At 38.2% G+C, this 18,107-nt stretch overlaps 1 protein-coding gene across 2 annotated transcripts; it reads right to left on the reverse strand.

The window, feature by feature from the left end:
• Positions 1 to 1,696: 1,696 nt before the first annotated feature.
• LRRC58 (leucine rich repeat containing 58) lies at positions 1,697 to 18,041 on the reverse strand. Of its 2 annotated transcripts, XM_024769282.1 has the most exons (4): positions 17,484 to 18,041; positions 7,546 to 7,674; positions 5,886 to 6,163; positions 1,697 to 2,874 (listed from the first exon to the last, which is right to left on the reverse strand). In XM_024769282.1, exons 1-4 carry the CDS (start codon positions 17,981 to 17,983, stop codon positions 2,666 to 2,668), a joined length of 1,116 nt encoding a protein of 371 aa, XP_024625050.1. In that variant the 5' UTR covers positions 17,984 to 18,041; the 3' UTR covers positions 1,697 to 2,665. The 2 variants fall into 2 exon arrangements, with proteins under 2 accessions (XP_024625050.1, XP_024625049.1); XM_024769281.1 differs by lacking the exon at positions 7,546 to 7,674 and having other exon boundaries at positions 17,484 to 18,023.
• Positions 18,042 to 18,107: the final 66 nt, after the last annotated feature.

Here is an 18,107-nt window from a genome sequence, read left to right on the forward strand (position 1 = left end):
CCAGTTATGAAAACAGGGAAGGTAGAGAAAAGAAACGGGAAAGCTTAGAAATTATTAGCAGCTCTTATAAAAGGTTAGGTCAAAGATTAAAAAAAGATAAAACTAACAGCTAAAATGTAGACTTCAGTAAAAGTCACCAAAGAGAGCTGCATACTGATCAGAGATTTTCAAATGTACATATAGAGAAGCATAACAAACATTTTGTTGAAAGACATTTTGCTGTATACAATGTATATATCTACATTACATAGCAAAGGCTAGAAACTGTTTCTGGTTGGATCTATTTACATCTGTAAAAGATCAATCAGTGTATCTTCTGGCAAGGTTAAGCATCTATTTACATATCTACCTGTTTATTTCACAAAGACTAACTCTTAGAAGATTACCCAAGCGGTTTCTTAGATCAAACTGGTAATTAATTAGGAAGTAAACCGAGGAGTTTAAGCCAGAAAAATTTGGTCCTATCAATTTATTTTACTATGAATACATTATTTATTTTCTATGAAAATATTTTATGTATCTTACCTAAATCACTTACTTACAAAACACTTTGGGCTTTGTCATTTAGGTACTGCCTAAATCATCTTTTATCTTTTATAATTTTGTAATACACAGCCTGCTGTGGCTCAAATGGAGAAGTAAACAAAGACTTTTTATTACTTCCATTTTATGATATAATCACCCATGTACTACTTTGCTAGGCAGTAGAAAGATACTACATTACTTCTACAGTCAGAAAATTTCTGGATCAAAAGGAGAAAAGAATCTTATTACAACAGAGTGAAGGGATTCACTCTATAGCAGCGTTTCACAACTGCAGTCATGAAACTCTCATGATGTTTCATGAATTAACATATAATAAACAAACAAACTATCCTACAGTATATTTTCTTCTAAAATAAAAAATATATGTGACAAAAACCTAACATATGTACATATCATTATTATACAACTTGCTTTTAGGAAATGGTGTGCCCCAGTCATGAATGCCAGAAGTCAGAAGGGAGATCATCTGATGTTCCAATGTGTTTCTGACCTTTGTATTACTCTACAGGTAGTATTTACCAACAGACCATTACGTTATTACAGATTAGTTAGCTAACGATTGCTAATGTGTGCTATGTATTTTATTTTACAATGTCAACTTACAGTTGTACTGTTACTCAATTTTTACTACATACTAGTTAGTAAACATTTGTCATTTCTACTGGCAATTTGTGAAACCATTTTTCTGCTGTACTTTAAGGGTATATTTAATACATTTAAAATATTTTATCAATATATTATTTTCAAAAACTACTCCATGGTTAAACTTGTTTTGGAAACTCTTCTATTGTGTAAAAACACAATGACTGCTGTGCCCAATTTTATTTCACTTGTAATGTTTCTCTAGTTTTTCTTTAAAATTAGAGGAAGTTACAGTTCAGTACACACAGGCAAAGGAGTCATACTGGACTGCTAAAACCTTTAAAATCATTTTCCCACTCCTTTAACGCAAGACATAAAGAAGTTTCCTATCTTACATCTCTTTTCTGTTAAAAGAAATCTGACAGATTTTTCCATTAAAAACTATTATTCTGGGCTTCCCTGGTGGCGCAGTGGTTGAGAGTCTGCATGCCGATGCAGGGAACACAGGTTCGTGCCCTGGTCCGGGAAGATCCCACACGCCGCGGAGCGGCTAGGCCCGTGAGCCATGGCCGCTGAGCCTGCGCGTCCGGAGCCTGTGCTCCGCAATGGGAGAGACCACAACAGTGAGAGGCCCGCATACCACAAAAACAAAACAAAACAAAACTATTATTCTGTCTTATGATGAACAGACTGATCAAGATTGTGGCCTCCCATTAATTATAAAAGTGATTTGTTTAAACAAAAAATGAAGTTAAGGTGGCTATGAGCTCAGATGTCAGATATACAGCTGTTTACCTAGTCCCGTTAAAGCATATTTTAAAGTGTTCTGCATAGTATGTCAGGTTATAGGCTGCTCTGGTATCATTTCTTGAATAAATTTCTAAATCCTTGTTATGATTAAGGCACTATTACAGTCATTGCTGGATTATACAAGGGTAACAACAATCATATAGAACAAAGGAGCAGAAGTGAAGAGTTTTAAAACCCCACATGAAAGTTATATCCCTTACTTTACCAGTCAGTAACTGAGAAAGGTTTAGGTCCTATGTAACCATCTGTGAGCTTATCTGAATAACTCTGTAATCTAGACATATGGGCAATACAAGAATGTAGGGCTAATCCTGTTACGGTATAGTGTTCAACCTAAACTCAAGGACAACTCTGGTAAAGATGACATCTTTGATCATTTCTATCTTCATATCAACTATCACAAGTTAACACTCATGGTTTATTATAGCACTGCTCTTCAGGATGTTCCATTCTGCTGTGTGATTCATGCAAAACTTGAGTGAAAACTGCAAACAATCAGCTAAATCTGAAACTGCCATTCAGAGTGAATTATATTAAAAGAATCCAAACATGGAACTGGACTCATTCCTGCTGAATGGCTAGAAACACAAAATCTTTTACACCATCTCCAACTCCGTCATGGACATTTAAGATGAAGGTACGGTTTCTAGTGAACTTCCAAGTCTATTCTCTTTTCTAACCACCTCTGCTCAGTCTTTTAGTGTTTCACACCGCCCTGCTTCCCTTTTCAACCAAGAAGAACCTTCTGCATTCTGTGTGCAGCCACACTGGCTTCATCTTCTGAGTCAGATTCACTCTGGGATGTGGAGCTGTGAGAGGCAGAGCTGCAAGGGGAAGAGCATTCCGGTGAACACAGGTAGTGCATCAGGGGGAGACGGTATTTCCCACAGAAGTCCACAAATTTAATTTGTCTGACGCAGCAATCAAAGTAGACTCCTGGAGAGAAGAAGGAATAAGGACAAAGTAATCATTACAAAGCAAAGAGCCACATTTTCTTTTTCAACCCTATCTCCAGCATTCTGAAGAAATGTCTTATAGTCTTCTCTTTTGAGAATCTTAAGCAGAGGTAGTGGCTGCTCCCATAATTGTTTATAGAAGTACTGGAAGGTCTTAGGGATGGACTACAAAGAGAAGGCTAGGAGATTTATCTTAAAGAGAGCTGGCATTAAAAGGACACTATTGGGCTTCCCTGGTGGTGCAGTGGTTGAGAGTCCGCCTGCCGATGCAGGGGACACAGGTTCGTGCCCCAGTCCGGGAAGATCCCACATGCCGTGGAGCGGCTAGGCCCGTGAACCATGGCTGCTGAGCCTGTGCGTCCGGAGCCTGTGCTCCGCAACGGGAGAGGCCACAACAGTGAGAGGCCCGCGTACCGCAAAAAACAAAAAACAAACAAACAAAAAGGACACTATTTACTTGGCTTGTTTTCTCTGGGTGACTTGGTGGACGGTGGCTGATGGAGATTACAGGATACCTAAAGTGCCCTTTCTCCATCCCCCAAGCCCCTCCTTGGTACTACCCTAGAGTCTTGATAATGATCTTAAAGAATTAGTTGTTATACCCAAAATTTGCAGAAAGGAGACGACTTTTAGTACCCCTGTCTTTATGTATTGGGAAGGAAAAATTAAAAGTAACAAAATGTCATCCTATTTCCACAGGGTCTAAAATCTACAGCTTCAAAGCTGTTTCACTACTGATCTCACTTGACTTTCAGGCAATTATATATTGCTAAGTAAACTGAAACTAGTATTCAGCTCTTCTGAGTCCTAATTTAGTGCTCCTGAACTGTGGTCCTTCAGCTAAGTAAAAATACAGCTAGAGATGACAGGAAAGCAGAGGTTGCTGTTTCGTGGGCTTCTAGCTGCTCCTCCTACTAGATATTGCACATCTCTAACCCATGAAGGCTGTCACAATGGTTGCAGTATAACCGGAACCGCTAGAACCCTGCGTCCCATCACCTCTCTGGAGAAGAATCTCAACGTTTATACTCTACCTAGGACTCCTCTGGCACCAACTACTCTGTATATCACATAAGGGACCAAAATAAAAAGATGTGGTCCAAGCAAAGGAGAAACAATTTTTCTCCCATTAAATTTTTTTCTGTTACTTCTCCATTAACTTTCTAATTTTTTGATCCTGTAGTAAGTATAATTCATAGTTTAAAAAGGGAAATTCATGGTATGTTACTTTGAACAATTCAGAAAAGTAGACAGATTCAGTTAACTGATCAATCATTAACAATAAATCCCCCCAAATGAGTTAGCTTTCTGAAACAAATGGAAGTAATAAAATAATTATAGTTACCAAGAGCTAAAATAGTATAATACTATCTTGTCATCTGTAAGATCTCACACTATACAAAGGCAATATCTCACAAAATAGAAAATTACTTTTGTTTAACTTAGAGTTCAGTAACTAGGGAATCTGAGGGGGAAAATGTCAATGGTTCACTTCAGATATTATCTCAAAATTTTAAGCTAATAATTTAAAAAGTATTTTTGTTCCTAAGACAAATAACACGGCAGTATACTAAAGAACTCATTAAGAAACCATTTAAGAGAGAAAAGAGACTTCCTGTAGAGGTTTATTTCTAGAAAAGGATAGATTCCAAGAGATTAGATACAGACTATGAAGCCTGAAGGTCTGGTGTGAGTGTTGTCTCTTGCCACTGCTAAAGCCAACTTCAGAAGGAGAGTTCACAGAGAAAATCTAAGTACTTCTAACTTGGCACGGCAGTCTCTACTTCTAAAAGTTAAGTGGCCAGAAATGGCTCAGAGTAGTGTCATTTTTCTTTTTTAAACTAGTAGTAACTTTTTTACCTTTTAATATTCTTTGAGAAACTTAAATCACCTTCTCTCTGTTTAACATTATAACTGTTTTCAAGGCCTGACGGGACATCTGGGGAAAACCTCAGCTGGCTCTGATCGTATTTATGCAGCATTTCCCTGGCACCTACAATTATCCTACAATAATAAAAACCTTTCTGTACCCCCATTAAATTGGATTTTTAAAAAAGTAGTCTTTTATGAGAGAGCCAAAATAAAATGACCTGCTATCATTCACCAACTCCCCTCCACACACTGGCACTTCAGGCCCTTCACAATCTGGCCTCAATGTATCTTTTACTCTTCTCTCATTACTCCCTTAACTGTACATTTGAACCAAATTATTACTCATCCAACATTCTGCCCCATATTGTTTTGTTTCCAATTTTACTCTCTCCATCTGAAAAGTTTTCTATCCTCAATCAAACCATTTCAAAATTCAACTCATACTTCGAGAATTGTCTCATCTTTTCTAGATCTAATAAATGTGCTCTCTCCCTCCTTTGGTTTCCAACAGTATTTTGGATTCCTACTTTACACTGTCTTACATTATATTATTTGTTTAGCTCTCTCTAAACTCAAGAAATTTTGAAGCATGGATTTAAAAGAATAGAGAATTCCAGGGTACATTCTGAAACTGGCACACATTCAGCCTATTCTCGTACACCTTGAATTGTACTCTATAAAGGTACCTGATACTCAGAATGGTGAGTCTAAGAAAATGTCCTTCAAATAAATATGAAAGGTGGCCAAACATTTTAGAGACTCTTCTAAAGCAATTAGAACTGTTTATGCTTTCTGTTTCCTCTCATGTTACCAATTTACCTTATCCTATGACAGTTCCAAGAAAGATGAGACTTTCTGGGTATTTTCCCTGTGTATGAATCCTGAAGTACCATGAAAATAAGAAATAAAGAAAGAAAGAAGAAAAGGAGGGAGGGAAGGAAGGAGGGAGGGAGGGAGGGAGGGAGGGAGGAAGGAAGGAAGGAAGGAAGGAAGGTAAAAGGGTGAAATAAGGCAAACAAACAAACTGCCTGAAAGAAGACAGCTAATTAAAACAACATTTAGATCATTAATTTAAAAGTAACTAAATGAATGGGAAACAAGGACACTGAATTAACTTACCTCCACACTTTGGGTTTGGGCAATTGCTGGCTAAACTCAAGTATCTAAGAAGATTCCCAGGAAGATCATAGGGAGTATAGGAAATATTTCGAATTTTAATGGTCCGTGCAGCTAACTCCAGGAGAGTTGGAGGATCATACGTTAAATCTCTAACAAAACGAACAACCAATGGATTTCCTCGCAAACTCAATTCTTCCAAATGAATAAGGTTGAGGATCTCTCGAGGCAGGTATGTCAGCAAGTTATTGTGAAGACTGAGGGAACGAAGTGAATGCAACCTAGAATGAATGCAATACAAAAATCAACCACCATAAGCAAGAAAACTACTCAGAAAGTTAAGGGAAGGACTCAATTTCCTCGCAAGAATGAGCAATTAAGATTAAGGTCAATGGAAGTAAAATTAAAAGGTGCTGAAACTAAATTAGAGCCCATACTTGTATATGTCATGAAGGACTTTTGCCCATGGAATCTTAGAGAGCTTAAAATACTTAGAGAGTATTCTGATGTGTTAGCTGATTTAAATGCTAGATTTAAAGGGTTTTATTTTTGGCATGCTTTATCATTCAGATACCTAAAAAAGGAAAGATTTTAAATGCAACAGGAATAAAGATCCTTCACATTATCTCATTAGGATAGGAATGCTTCATATCAAATATAAATCAATAAAATCCCATAAAACCTTGGGGAATCTATGCCAAAGTAATACTCTATTTTTGATTACAGAAAAGAGGCTCAACAACTATGGAAAACAGTATGGAGGTTCCCCAAAAAACTAAAAATAGAGTTGCCATATGATCCAACAATCACACTCCTGAACATATATTCAGACAAAACTATAATTCAAAAAGATACATGCACCTCTATGTTCATAGTAGCACTATTTGCAATAGCCAAGACATGGAAACAACCTAAATGTCCATCAACATATGACTGGATAAAGAAGATGTCGTATATATACACAATGGAATACTACTCAGCCCTATAAAAGAATGAAATAATGCCATTTGCAGCAACATGGATGGACCTGGACATTATCATACTAAGTGAAGTAAGACAAACAGAAAGACAAACACCATATGATATCACTTATATGTGGAATCTAAAATAGGACACAAATGAACCTATCTACAAAACAGAAACAGACTCACAGACAGAGAACAGACTTCTGGTTGCCAAGGGGAAGGAGGGGTGAGGGAGGGAAGGATTGGGAGTTTGGGATTAGCAGATGCAAACTATTATATATAGGATGGATAAACAACAAAGTCATACTGTATAGCACAGAGAGCTATATTCAATATTCTGTGATAAACCATAACAGAACAGAATATGAAAAAAAATGTATGTATAACTGAATCACTTTACTGTACAGCAGAAATTAATACAACATTGTAAATCAACTATACGTCAATAAAATTTTTAAAAGATAATAAAAAAAAAGAAAAGAGGCTCAACGATTTTGAGGAATATATCAGAGCATTTAAAAGTAAAATTAAAAATAAGCCACCCAATTCATAACACACCTCAGAACTTTCATTCTCATGTATCATTTACTTTGAGAACACTTAATTCTTTTCCACATACAAATCACGTGGGTGAATGCAGGATGATAATTCCTAAGCATGTATCTCTGTGTGTACATAAACTGCCTGAAAATACTCACTGTGAAAGCTGAGGAGGCACACTTTGGATTTTGTTGTCACATAATACCAAGTAATTTAGAGAAGGTAAATTTCCTAATTCTGGCGGGATTTCTTTGATGAAGTTTCCTCCAAGATATAAACACTCTAAACTGCAAAAATAAATGAAAAAAAACAAAAAAACCAAAATTTGAACAAGTACCCCATTACCTTTATTACAATGAACATATATTGTTTATTCATTCCACAAATGTTTTACTCAGGCTTTCTATGTGCTATACGGTCTCTGGAGGAATAATGCAATCTTCAGGGAGCTTATATTATAGGTAAGCAGACAAGACACACCACATTTATAATTAAATGCAAAACAAGATCCCAAATAAGCATAACATGATTAAAATACCAAAATAAGCAGAACAATCCATAAATGATATAGGAGTTTAAAAAGTAGAGAAATAAAAAAAAAAGACATTAGTTCTGATTGGAAAGGCTCCCAAAAGTGTTGTGATTTCAGCTGGACTATGAATTTAGCCCATTTAGGGTAGGAGGAAGGAGGACCTCCAGGTCGGAAGAAGGGTTTTTATGGGATAATGAGTATACCTTTTAACACATAAGAAGAGAATTCATGTTGAGGAACCCAGAGATACAGCTGGATAAAGGCCAAATTACAGGAGCCCTGTATTCGCGCTGGTGGGTTTGGATTCAACGCATTACTAGGCAATGGGAAGGGGAAAACCACTAGCTTTTTCTTTTGAAGAGTAGAAAAACACAGGGGAAGTTTATGTTTCTTCTTTGCTCTTATTATGGCAAATGCAGTCTTCAGGAGGCTAACTAAATTACGTAAAACTGACCACTATTATGAAATTAAAGTTCTAGATAATTATCCTGTTTTCTAATAATAAGTTAACAACATTTTAGACATAGCATATATTGCACCAAAATGTACTGCTGCTCCTTGTGGTGATGACTGTAGAAAGTCTCTCCAAAAGATTTTTTCAGTTGATGATGGCAGAATCAGTTCTTACTATATAAATATCAATGAAATGTATACATATAGATCTTACCCATAACTATGTTACTTTTGTCTTCCTGTTAAATCTGCTCAGTAGACATTATCATTCTTTTAAGACACCTTTAAATGTAGGGAAAAACAGCCTACTAAACTGTTACCCAAACTTCCAGGATAAGAATTAACTGGGATACTTTTAAAGCTACAAAATCTAGGCCCTGCTCAGATCCAGTAAATCAGAGTTCCAGGGGAAGGGCCTGAGAAGTGGCAGATTTTAGGGTACAAGCTGTAATGTTAAAAGAAAAAGCCAAATTACCCTGCAGTTATAGCTAATTACAATCCACAATTAGCATTTAAGAGCACTCTTTACCCTACAGCCCTGCCAACACTTAATATCATCACCTGCTTTAACGTTTTTATTCTACTTTTTACTATTTAGCTGGTGTGAAAAATGATACCATTCTGTACTAGTAATCTCTAATTATTAGTGACGTTTAGCATGTTTTTATGTTTTGACCATTCGTACATCTTTAGAGAATTGCGTTTCTATCCTTTACCCCTTTTTCTCATGGGTTATATGGCTTTCTCTTAGCTTGTTGAGAGCTTTGTTGTTGTTAAACATATGTTCTGCATAACCTTGTTCCTCTGTGGTCTAGAGCATGGTCTATTTTTGTTCACATTTTATAGGTGTAAAAAGAATGTGTAGTTATTAGGATTGAGCCTGTTAGCTGTGCAATTCAAATTTTTTATAGTGTCTCATCATTTCACCTTCTTACTCTGGTGGTTAGTTTCCTACCTGAACCATGGTTTTCCCTTTATAGTTCTGTCAATTTTTGCTCTCTTTCTCCTCAAAATATGGAAGCTATATTGAAGATACATTCAGGTTCATGATGGTTAAACCTTCTTGTTGCATCGTTCCTTAATTCACATGAAGCATTTCTCATTCTTCCTTCTAATCCATTTTGCCGTAAAATCTATCGCCTCTGATTATCAATACTGCCTACCTGTTTTTGTTAGTATTTATTTAATCCTAGCTCCACCATTTACCAGTACGAGAACTTGGGCCCATTACTAAATCTCATTATGCCCCAGTTTCCTCTTCTTTAAAATTGAATAACATTACTATATATCATATAGTCAATAAATATGAACTAGGCACCGACCATGTGCCAGGCACTATTCCAGGGAATATAATGTAAATAAGACCAAGTTCTTGACTTTAAGAAGCCTACATTTTAGTGAGAGAGACAGTAAGTCAATGAATGTATATATATTATGCCAGATAGCTTTAAGTGCTACAAAGGAAAACAGGTAATCAATCAGATGTTGATGGAAGTGATACTGTAGATAGGGTGGTCAGAAAAGGTTTCTCTTAGGAGATGACACTTTAACAGAGATCTGAATGGAATGACTGAGTGAGTACAAATCCCTGCAGTGGAAAAAAGCTTGGTGTGCTGTGAAAGAGCAACACAGCCAGTGTGGGTACATCAGGGTGACAGAGGTGGGGAGAGTGGTGGTCAGAGAAGTCAGAAAGGTAGCCTGGGAAAGCCAGATCACAGAGGGCCCTTCAGGCCTTAGCAAGGATTCTGAATTTATCCTAGGTAGAAGGGGTTTGAACAAAGGCCAGTTGTGTAACTTGACTTACACTTTAGAAGGATCACTTTGGTTATTGTTTGAAAAACAGCAGAAGTGGCAGGGACAGGCAAGTGCAATGGGAGGAGTGGAAGCAGGAAGACCAGACTGGAGCCTAAGGCAGTTGAGTCCAGGTATGAAATGATAGAGATTTGCTTCGTACATCTTTTTCTACACCTTAACTTTAAACATATTGGGGTATTTCAAGTGTAACTCTTGTAAACAGTGCACAACCTGACTGTTGATACATTTGCACTTGTGTTTTCTTTACCATGGTATATCTCAATATCTTTTTCTCTTCTGTCTGCCTTCTGCTGGGTTCATCAAGTTTCCTTTTGTCCCACTCCATTATTTTGAATTGCACATGCTACATGTATTTTGCTAGTAGTTGCCCCTTCAATTTCCTTTGCTCTCCCTCTCACTCCCAAATATACAACCATGCTCACTTCTCTGTCATCTTCATATCAGCATCCATGATTAGTTCTACCTTGATTTGAAAATAAATTGAAATTTATTTATTCCCAATCAATAATTACTCAGTCATCAATATGTTTTACCAATTTCTCTGCTCACCACTGTTCTGGGCACTTGCTATTTCTTTTCAAGTTCATTTTTCTTCAAGTACAGCCTGTAGAAGTTCTTTCAGTAAGGACTCACAGTTGTTAATGTTTGAGTGCTTTGTCTCTGATTTCTTATTTTTTCCCTTCACACCTGAGTAATAGCTTGGCTGGGCATAAAATTCTAGGTTGACAGTTACTTTTCCTTACCAGGAGGAAGATACTGTTCTACTATCTTATTACAGCCCATATTCCTTTGTAGGTAATCTGTTTTTTTTCTTATTAGGAATTTTTAGGGTCTTTTTTCTTTATCCTTCTTGTTCTACAGTTTTATTATGATGTGTCAAGATACCAGTTCAGAGTGCTCTCTTTCTTTAATCGTGGGAAATTCTCAGCTACTATTACTTCTGGCATTGCCTTTCCTACATTCTCTCTATTCTCTTTCTGGAATTCCTAGCAAACAGCACTTTGAACTTCAGAGTCTATTTTCCATTTCTCTTAACATTTCTTTCATACGTTCCGTTTCTTTATTTTTTTGTGCTGCATTCCAGAATGCCTCAGTAAGATCTTTTAGCTTACTGATTCACTACGCATCAGCTGACTCCAGTCTACCATTCAGCCCACTGAGTTCCTAATTATATATTTTTATTTCTAGAAATTCCGATTGGGGTTTTCATAGTTGTCAGTTTTAAAACTTCTTATTCTTCTTTCACTGATGAAGTTCCCTCCTTTATCTCTCTGAAGTTAGGAAACAAACTTATTTTAAAGTCCTTTACAGATGGCCTTTATACATAGTTTCTCAGATACAATTTCTTCCATTTGTTGACTTTCTTATCTGTATTTCATAATCTCAGCCTTCCTTGATGTGTGGTGATTCAAAAAGCCAATTTGAATCTGAAGTTTTGTCATTCTAAAAATATATTAATGAAAAAAATAAAAATATATTAATGCTACTATTTCTTATTGTGTAAATCTTTTCAAGACTGCATTTCTCTCTTTAGATTTACAATGCTCAGTAAAAGTAAGCAGAACACTTAACCCTGATAGGCTATTTTTTTCTCCTTTAAGGATTACCTTGTGGCAAAAATCAATGGTCTGGATACAAAACTGAATTCCCCTACATATAAGTGTTTAAACACTGGTGAAAAAGGTTCCTAGGCAGGATTTTTTGAGCTTACAGATTATAAGTTACTACTCAGTTACTGAGAAATTTCTATTTTTCAATGATGAGAGCTACTAGAATAGAACAGAATAGAGTAGAAAAGAATATTTGGAGTCCAAAACAGAAACTTCTCTGGAAAAAGAACAATTTTAATGAGACAGTTGGGAAAAATTTTTAGCAAACTTGGAAGTTCTTTTATAAAGGATTCAATAGTTACATAACAACTTGCAATTTAGTCTAGTGAGGGAGAAAAGTAAGGAAAGTGATGAAAGGGAAGAGTGAGTCTGAGAGCAAATATAAATATTGCCCTTCCTATATGGTTAAGTCAGGAACCAAGAGAAATTAGTGTCTGGTAGTCAGTCACTACTCAATGTCTTCTCTCAGTGTTCTGGAGTTGGTGGGGAGGTAAACAGACAGAAAGGACGCCAAACCTTAGTTGTTACTGTGACTTTGGCAGAGAAAGATCTGATGTTCTAAAATATAACCAAGTTCATGACTTCAAAACCATATAAATCTCGTTTGCAGCTGATGGGTATCATTAATTAGAGTATACAACCAGCATATTAAATTTACATTTTCAAGCTTATGTACCACTTTGAAACTCAAATAATTTCCAAAGTTCTTGGACTTAAAGCCTTTCAATGATTTGTGGGAATTAAATTTCTAAAACACGCTCTACTGTTTCCAAACATGCTTTTCTATAAGGAGAAATGAAACTATTGTTGAATTTAAAGCAAAACCGTAGTGTTTAAAAGTTCTTGTATTTGTCAAAATTACACCTCTGTTAATCAGACGTGAAACAATTCTATTCTTTTGATGTTTGACAAATACAAAAAACATGAAAATCATTTACAAAATTTAGAGAAGAATTCTTCCTTTCTTTTTTGTCTAAGGTTAACAGACCAACCTTAAATTTGTTTCCTGAGAAGTATTTCACCTCTCCAATCCTTAGGGATACTGAAGTGGGTACCTTTCCTATAGGAAGGGCCAGTGACCCACTGGAAAAATACACTAGGGTCCACTTAGTGCCAATCAACTTAACCACAGGTGTAAGGAGGAAATGTTTTGCTTCTCCACCCAAACAAAAATGACATTCAATATAACAAAAATATACATATACATTAGTCCCACGTTATGATTGGTTAAAGGGAGATGGAATTAAAGTGAGACAGGTTTGTACCTAAAGAGGCAGAAAATAGAAAATAAGAGAAACACAGAAAGATAAGAACCATACGTCTGTGGATAAAGAAAGTAGTTTTCTTGAGACAGCATCCCCATACTAAATCATTTTCAAATATACTCACTACAGGATTTTAAAGTCCGTTATATGTTCAAAAGTAGAAGCACAAATGGAGGAATCATCTCTTGGTTCTTGCCCCACACTAAGGCATTGAAAGAAGTCAGAAGGAAGAATTGAGAGCCAGAAAAAAACTCAATATGACTCTAAATGGGGAAAAGAGTTTTTATTTAAACTTTACTGCTGCATTCTATTTATCATCTGGTTGAGTCATCTCTTTTGTAAGATATCAACCTATTGCACACTAGCTTCAAAACAGTCCAGGACATTAATATTTAGCTTTTATTTCCATCACAATTCTCATATCTTTAATTTCTAAAACCACATCAGGCAGACAGTGAAAGAGGCATCATGAACAGAAAAAGGAAGGAAATCTTTTCTTACCTGAGAAGAAAAGACTGTGGGGAATGGAGCCAACGAAACTCACTTGTGCTCAAACCTACTCTCCCAGTGTCTAGCATCCTGGATGCCAAAGAATCCTGGAGCTTTTGTTTTCTTTAACAAAGTCTATTACCCGTTGGGTGATAAGTTATTAAGCTCTTCCTCAGTTAATGTCTGAGCTAGTTGAGAGGAATAAAAGTTAAGAGTTCAGAAAAAGAAACAGGTCAAAATATGAATTACACCTACTTTTCCAACACTGTAAGACAAAACCAAGTTTGTCCATCTACTAGCAAGTTATTATACCTACTTGTTGAAGAAGAACCTCATATTTTGATGGAAAGAATCTACACCCACAACCTCATGATTCACACTGAGCCTAATTTACTCCAGGGGAATGAAGTTAATCATAAAAGTAAGATTTTCACCATCTACTTATTTGTTATACTTTAAAATCATCTTTCAAAAACCACTTTTCAAAAATTTTACCACCAGGGAAAAGGATCAACAGAATACAGAAAATATACATGAAAATACCCTGCTAAATCTGGAGGATCAAATACACCAATTAAGCTAGGAGTATTTATTTGTTATTCCCTCCTGGAAGGATGGAGGGTGGGGAGAAAGGGGACCTCTATATGGATTATATACTCTGCATTATTTTTTAAACTTCCGTTAAAGAGGGTAGATAGATTCCAAATGCCCAGAAACACCTCACTTGGTTTTAAAAGCAACATGGCATAGTAAACAATATACATCAATGTTACCAATGAGGTCTAGGGAGTCCACGTATATTCTAAGAGAAGATGGTGTTCTTGGGCAGGTACCTTAGGGTTTGAGTAACTGAACCTCTACCTCTACATTTTTGAAGCTTTAATGTATTATTTTAGTAGTAAGTAGTAAGCAGCCTTTGAGGGTTGAAGCACATGACTCTCCCTGTCGCTATCTGGCCTCAAGCAAGTCACTGATACTAAATCTCAGTATCTTCATCTGTAAAAAGAAGGGGGTGACTCAGGCCAATTGCCTAGGCTGTCTCTACTTCTAAGAGTATATTCCTACATGACCCTTTCAGACTACATTCAACTAGAGTTTATATTTGGAGCATATAACCTAAACCTTTACTGATTCTTATCAGTAAAGAGAAGTAGAGCAGACAACTGAAGAATGAAAACAATGACATAAAAGAGCCTACATACAATTGGAGACAAAGGTACAATGACCAAAAACCACAGTAAACAGCCCAGAAAATCAGGTCAATCAGGAAAATGGTTTTAGCCAATCCTCCTGATCACATATTCAACAGAACAGAAGTCAGAAGAATTAGGTTCTAGCCCTTACTCTGTCACTGTGGAAAATTCATGGGTTTGAAGTCAGAGATCCAGTTTGATCCAAAGGTCAAATCCAGTTCTACCACTCATTGGCTTTGTGATCTTAAGACTTTACTTCTTAGGGCTTCAGTTTCTTCTTCTCATGTCACAGAGTCATTGTGAAAATTGAAAAGCATATTTAGAGGACCTACCACAGGGCTTACTGCATTGTAAGGATTCAATAAATGGGATTTTTGCCTACCTTTCTCCCCATGTGATGGTAATATTTGCTCTAAGTTTTTCTTAGTATATTAAAAAAATTCAAATGAGAATGCTGGAATTAACATCAAAATTAGAAGGAACTAAGGCTTGACAATTTTACATCTAAATCTCTCTCCAACCCTTCTATCAATATTTCTTACTATCTCTCCTAGCATCACCGTGGTATAAGCTACCATCATCTCTCATTCTACTAGAATAGCCTCCTTCCATCCAGCCTTCAAAATGTCTTCTCATCTCTCCACCTGCTCCCCGCTCCATTCTTGCACAGCAACAAGACAGATGTGCTTTTTAAAAACTCTTCCATGTGTACTTAGAATAAAATTCAAGCTTTACCATGGCCTTCAAGATATGACATGGCCTGGGATCTGGTCCAAATTTATATTTGCCACTTTCCCTGTTGGTCACTTCCTCACTATGCTCTAGTACAATGTCCTCCTTTCAAAATTTTGGCCTCAGTCCTTCTTGTCTCTGGGTTTTCATGCATGCTGTTCCTTCAATCTGGACTGATCCCATCCCACCCTCTCCTGGTTAATTCTTACTCTTCCTTTAAAAGCTCAATTCAAATGTTACTTGCTCAAAGACCAAACTAAGTTACTTTGTTTCAAGGCACTCTGTACTTCTTCACAGAACTTATAACAACTGTAATTAAATAATGAAGTTAACAGGTGTTTAATGTCTCCTCTGTTAGAATGCTCCATAAGGGCAGGATCCTGTTCACCACTGTATCCCCACCCCAGCACCTAGGACAGTGCCTGACACTGGGTAGGTACTCAATAAAAATCTGTTGGTGAGTAAACAAAGGGACATCTTGTCCAAATGCCTAATTTAGCTGATTAGGAAGCTGTAGTCAGGATATGTTAAAGTGACTTGCATAAGGCTGGGACACCAAGAGTTCTTTTTTTTTTTTTTAACAATAATAAACATTTATTTAGTGCTTATTACATGTCAAGCATAGATTTAGGCTCATTACTTTTTTTTTAACATCTTTATTGGAGTATAACTGCTTTAAAATGGTATGTTAGTTTCTGCTTTATAACAAAGTGAATCAGTTATACATATACATATGTTCCCATATCTCTTCCCTCTTGCTTCTCCCTCCCTCCCACCCTCCCTATCCCACCCCTCTAGGTGGTCACAAAGCACCGAGCTGATATTTTGATATTGAGCTGCATAAGCTGCTTGTAAATTTTGGAGATTAATCCTTTGTCAGTTGCTTCATTTGCAAATATTTTCTCCCATCCTGAGGGTTGTCTTTTTGTCTTGTTTATGGTTTCCTTTGCTCTTATTCTCAGGTTAATGTTCTTTTCACTACACTTAACTCTGAGGTCCCTTTCAGCTCTAATATTCTGTTATCTCAGAAAATTCAATAAAGGATGTGAAAATATTTTACAGATAGAAGATTCTTTTTTTTCACTTTGGACAATACACTTGCTCTTACTTTATTTCTCACTCCCCTGCAGGGCACCTTTAGGGGACTTTTGTTACCCTGCTTCTCTGCTTCCTTCTTCCATTTAATTCAACATATATTTACCGAACAATCTAGTAGATGAGGCAGATCTGTAGGCAATAATTATAATCAATAAGTGCAATGGCAGGGTGAAGGAGGTACAGAAGAAGTACAGTTTAGGCAATAATTAACTGTTGTCCAAGAAGCAGTAAAGAAAGGAAACAAAGAAATGACACTCAAAACAGGTTTTGAAGGATGAACACGAGTTTGCCAGATGCAAGCAACATTCCAGACAAAGGGAACAGCAACACAGAGGCATTTTATCCATTCAACACATATTTAGTCAGTGCTTATAAGGTGCCGGTAAAGTGCACAGCTCAGTGAATTCCACAAATAGTTTTGCTGATATCGCTACAGAGAAGATGGAGCAGGAAATGTAGTGGAAAGCAAGGATCAGATCGGAGTACCTTGTCTGTCACGCTGCAAGACATAAATTTGATCTACAGGCATGGAAAACCACCCAAGACTTCGGAGCAAGGAAGGAACCTTCGGAGCAAGGTTGCAAGAGGCAACCTCAGACTTACATTTGTTTGAGTATGTACTCAGTTGGGATCACTCCCCCAGACCCCAGAAGACGACAGAAAAACTGCCTGGAAGATCTGCACAGGACAAACACAACAAACCAAATGCTGTCACGACCACGATCTTATTAGATCTTCACTACAACTCCCTGAGTTGGCAGGGCAATACTCACAGACAAAGAGTTGAAGAAGAGCCTAGACTAAGACAGGTACATGACAACCGAACGGCGCCCCAAGACCTGGCGCGGGGCCCCGGGGCTCCCGGACACCGCCCCGGGCCTCCCTACTCTCAGGCAGGCACCCGCTCACCTCCTCAAGTTCTCGATCTCGGCTGGGATGTTCTGAAGCTGGTTGCCACCGAGGCTGAGGGTGTGCAGCGCGCGCAGGTCCAGCAGCGAGGCTGGAACCTCTTGGAAGCAGTTCCCGCTAAGGTTGAGCACGTGGAGGCTGCGGCAGAGCGGCGACTGGGCCAGGCCCTTGGGCAGCGAGCCGGGCCCGCCGAGCCGGTTGTTCTTGGCCAGCAGCGTGCGCAGGCCGCGCAGCGCCAGCAGCTCCGGCCCCAACGCGGTCAGCGCGTTGCCGCTCACGTCCAACAGCTGGAGGTGCGGAAAGCCGCTGCCCAGCGCTCGCGGCAGCGACACCAGACGGTTGTGTGGCAGCAGCAGCCGCAGCAGCGCCTCCCGCGCGCCGCGCCGCTCCTCGCCCCGCGCCTCCAGCTCCGACTCCAGGGTCTCGGGGGACACGGTGAGGCGGGACAAGTTCAGTTCGGACTCCCCGGCCGTGGCCACGACCGCTCCGGCCTCCTCCATCCCGGCCGCCGCAGAACGCCGCGCGCTACCCACAGGCCGGGAGCTCGGCGGCGCCCCGGAACCTGAACCAAGCGCTGCGTCGGAAGTGGCGTGGGTGGGCGGGAGGACGCGCGCGCGCGCCAAG

Source organism: Neophocaena asiaeorientalis, unplaced genomic scaffold (genome assembly GCF_003031525.2).
Source record: "Neophocaena asiaeorientalis asiaeorientalis breed wild unplaced genomic scaffold, Neophocaena_asiaeorientalis_V1.1 scaffold671, whole genome shotgun sequence".
NCBI classification, from domain to species: Eukaryota; Metazoa; Chordata; class Mammalia; order Artiodactyla; family Phocoenidae; genus Neophocaena; species Neophocaena asiaeorientalis.

Coding starts and splice junctions, on each gene's coding strand:
- LRRC58 (XM_024769282.1), bottom strand. CDS start 17,983: ATGGAGGAGGCCGGAGCGGTCGTGGCCACGGCCGGGGAGTCCGAACTG. Junction 7,675..17,483: donor GAGATCGAGAACTTGAGGAG/GTGAGCGGGTGC, acceptor TTATTTTTGCAG/TTTAGAGTGTTTATATCTTG. Junction 6,164..7,545: donor GTGCCTCCTCAGCTTTCACA/GTGAGTATTTTC, acceptor CATTCATTCTAG/GTTGCATTCACTTCGTTCCC.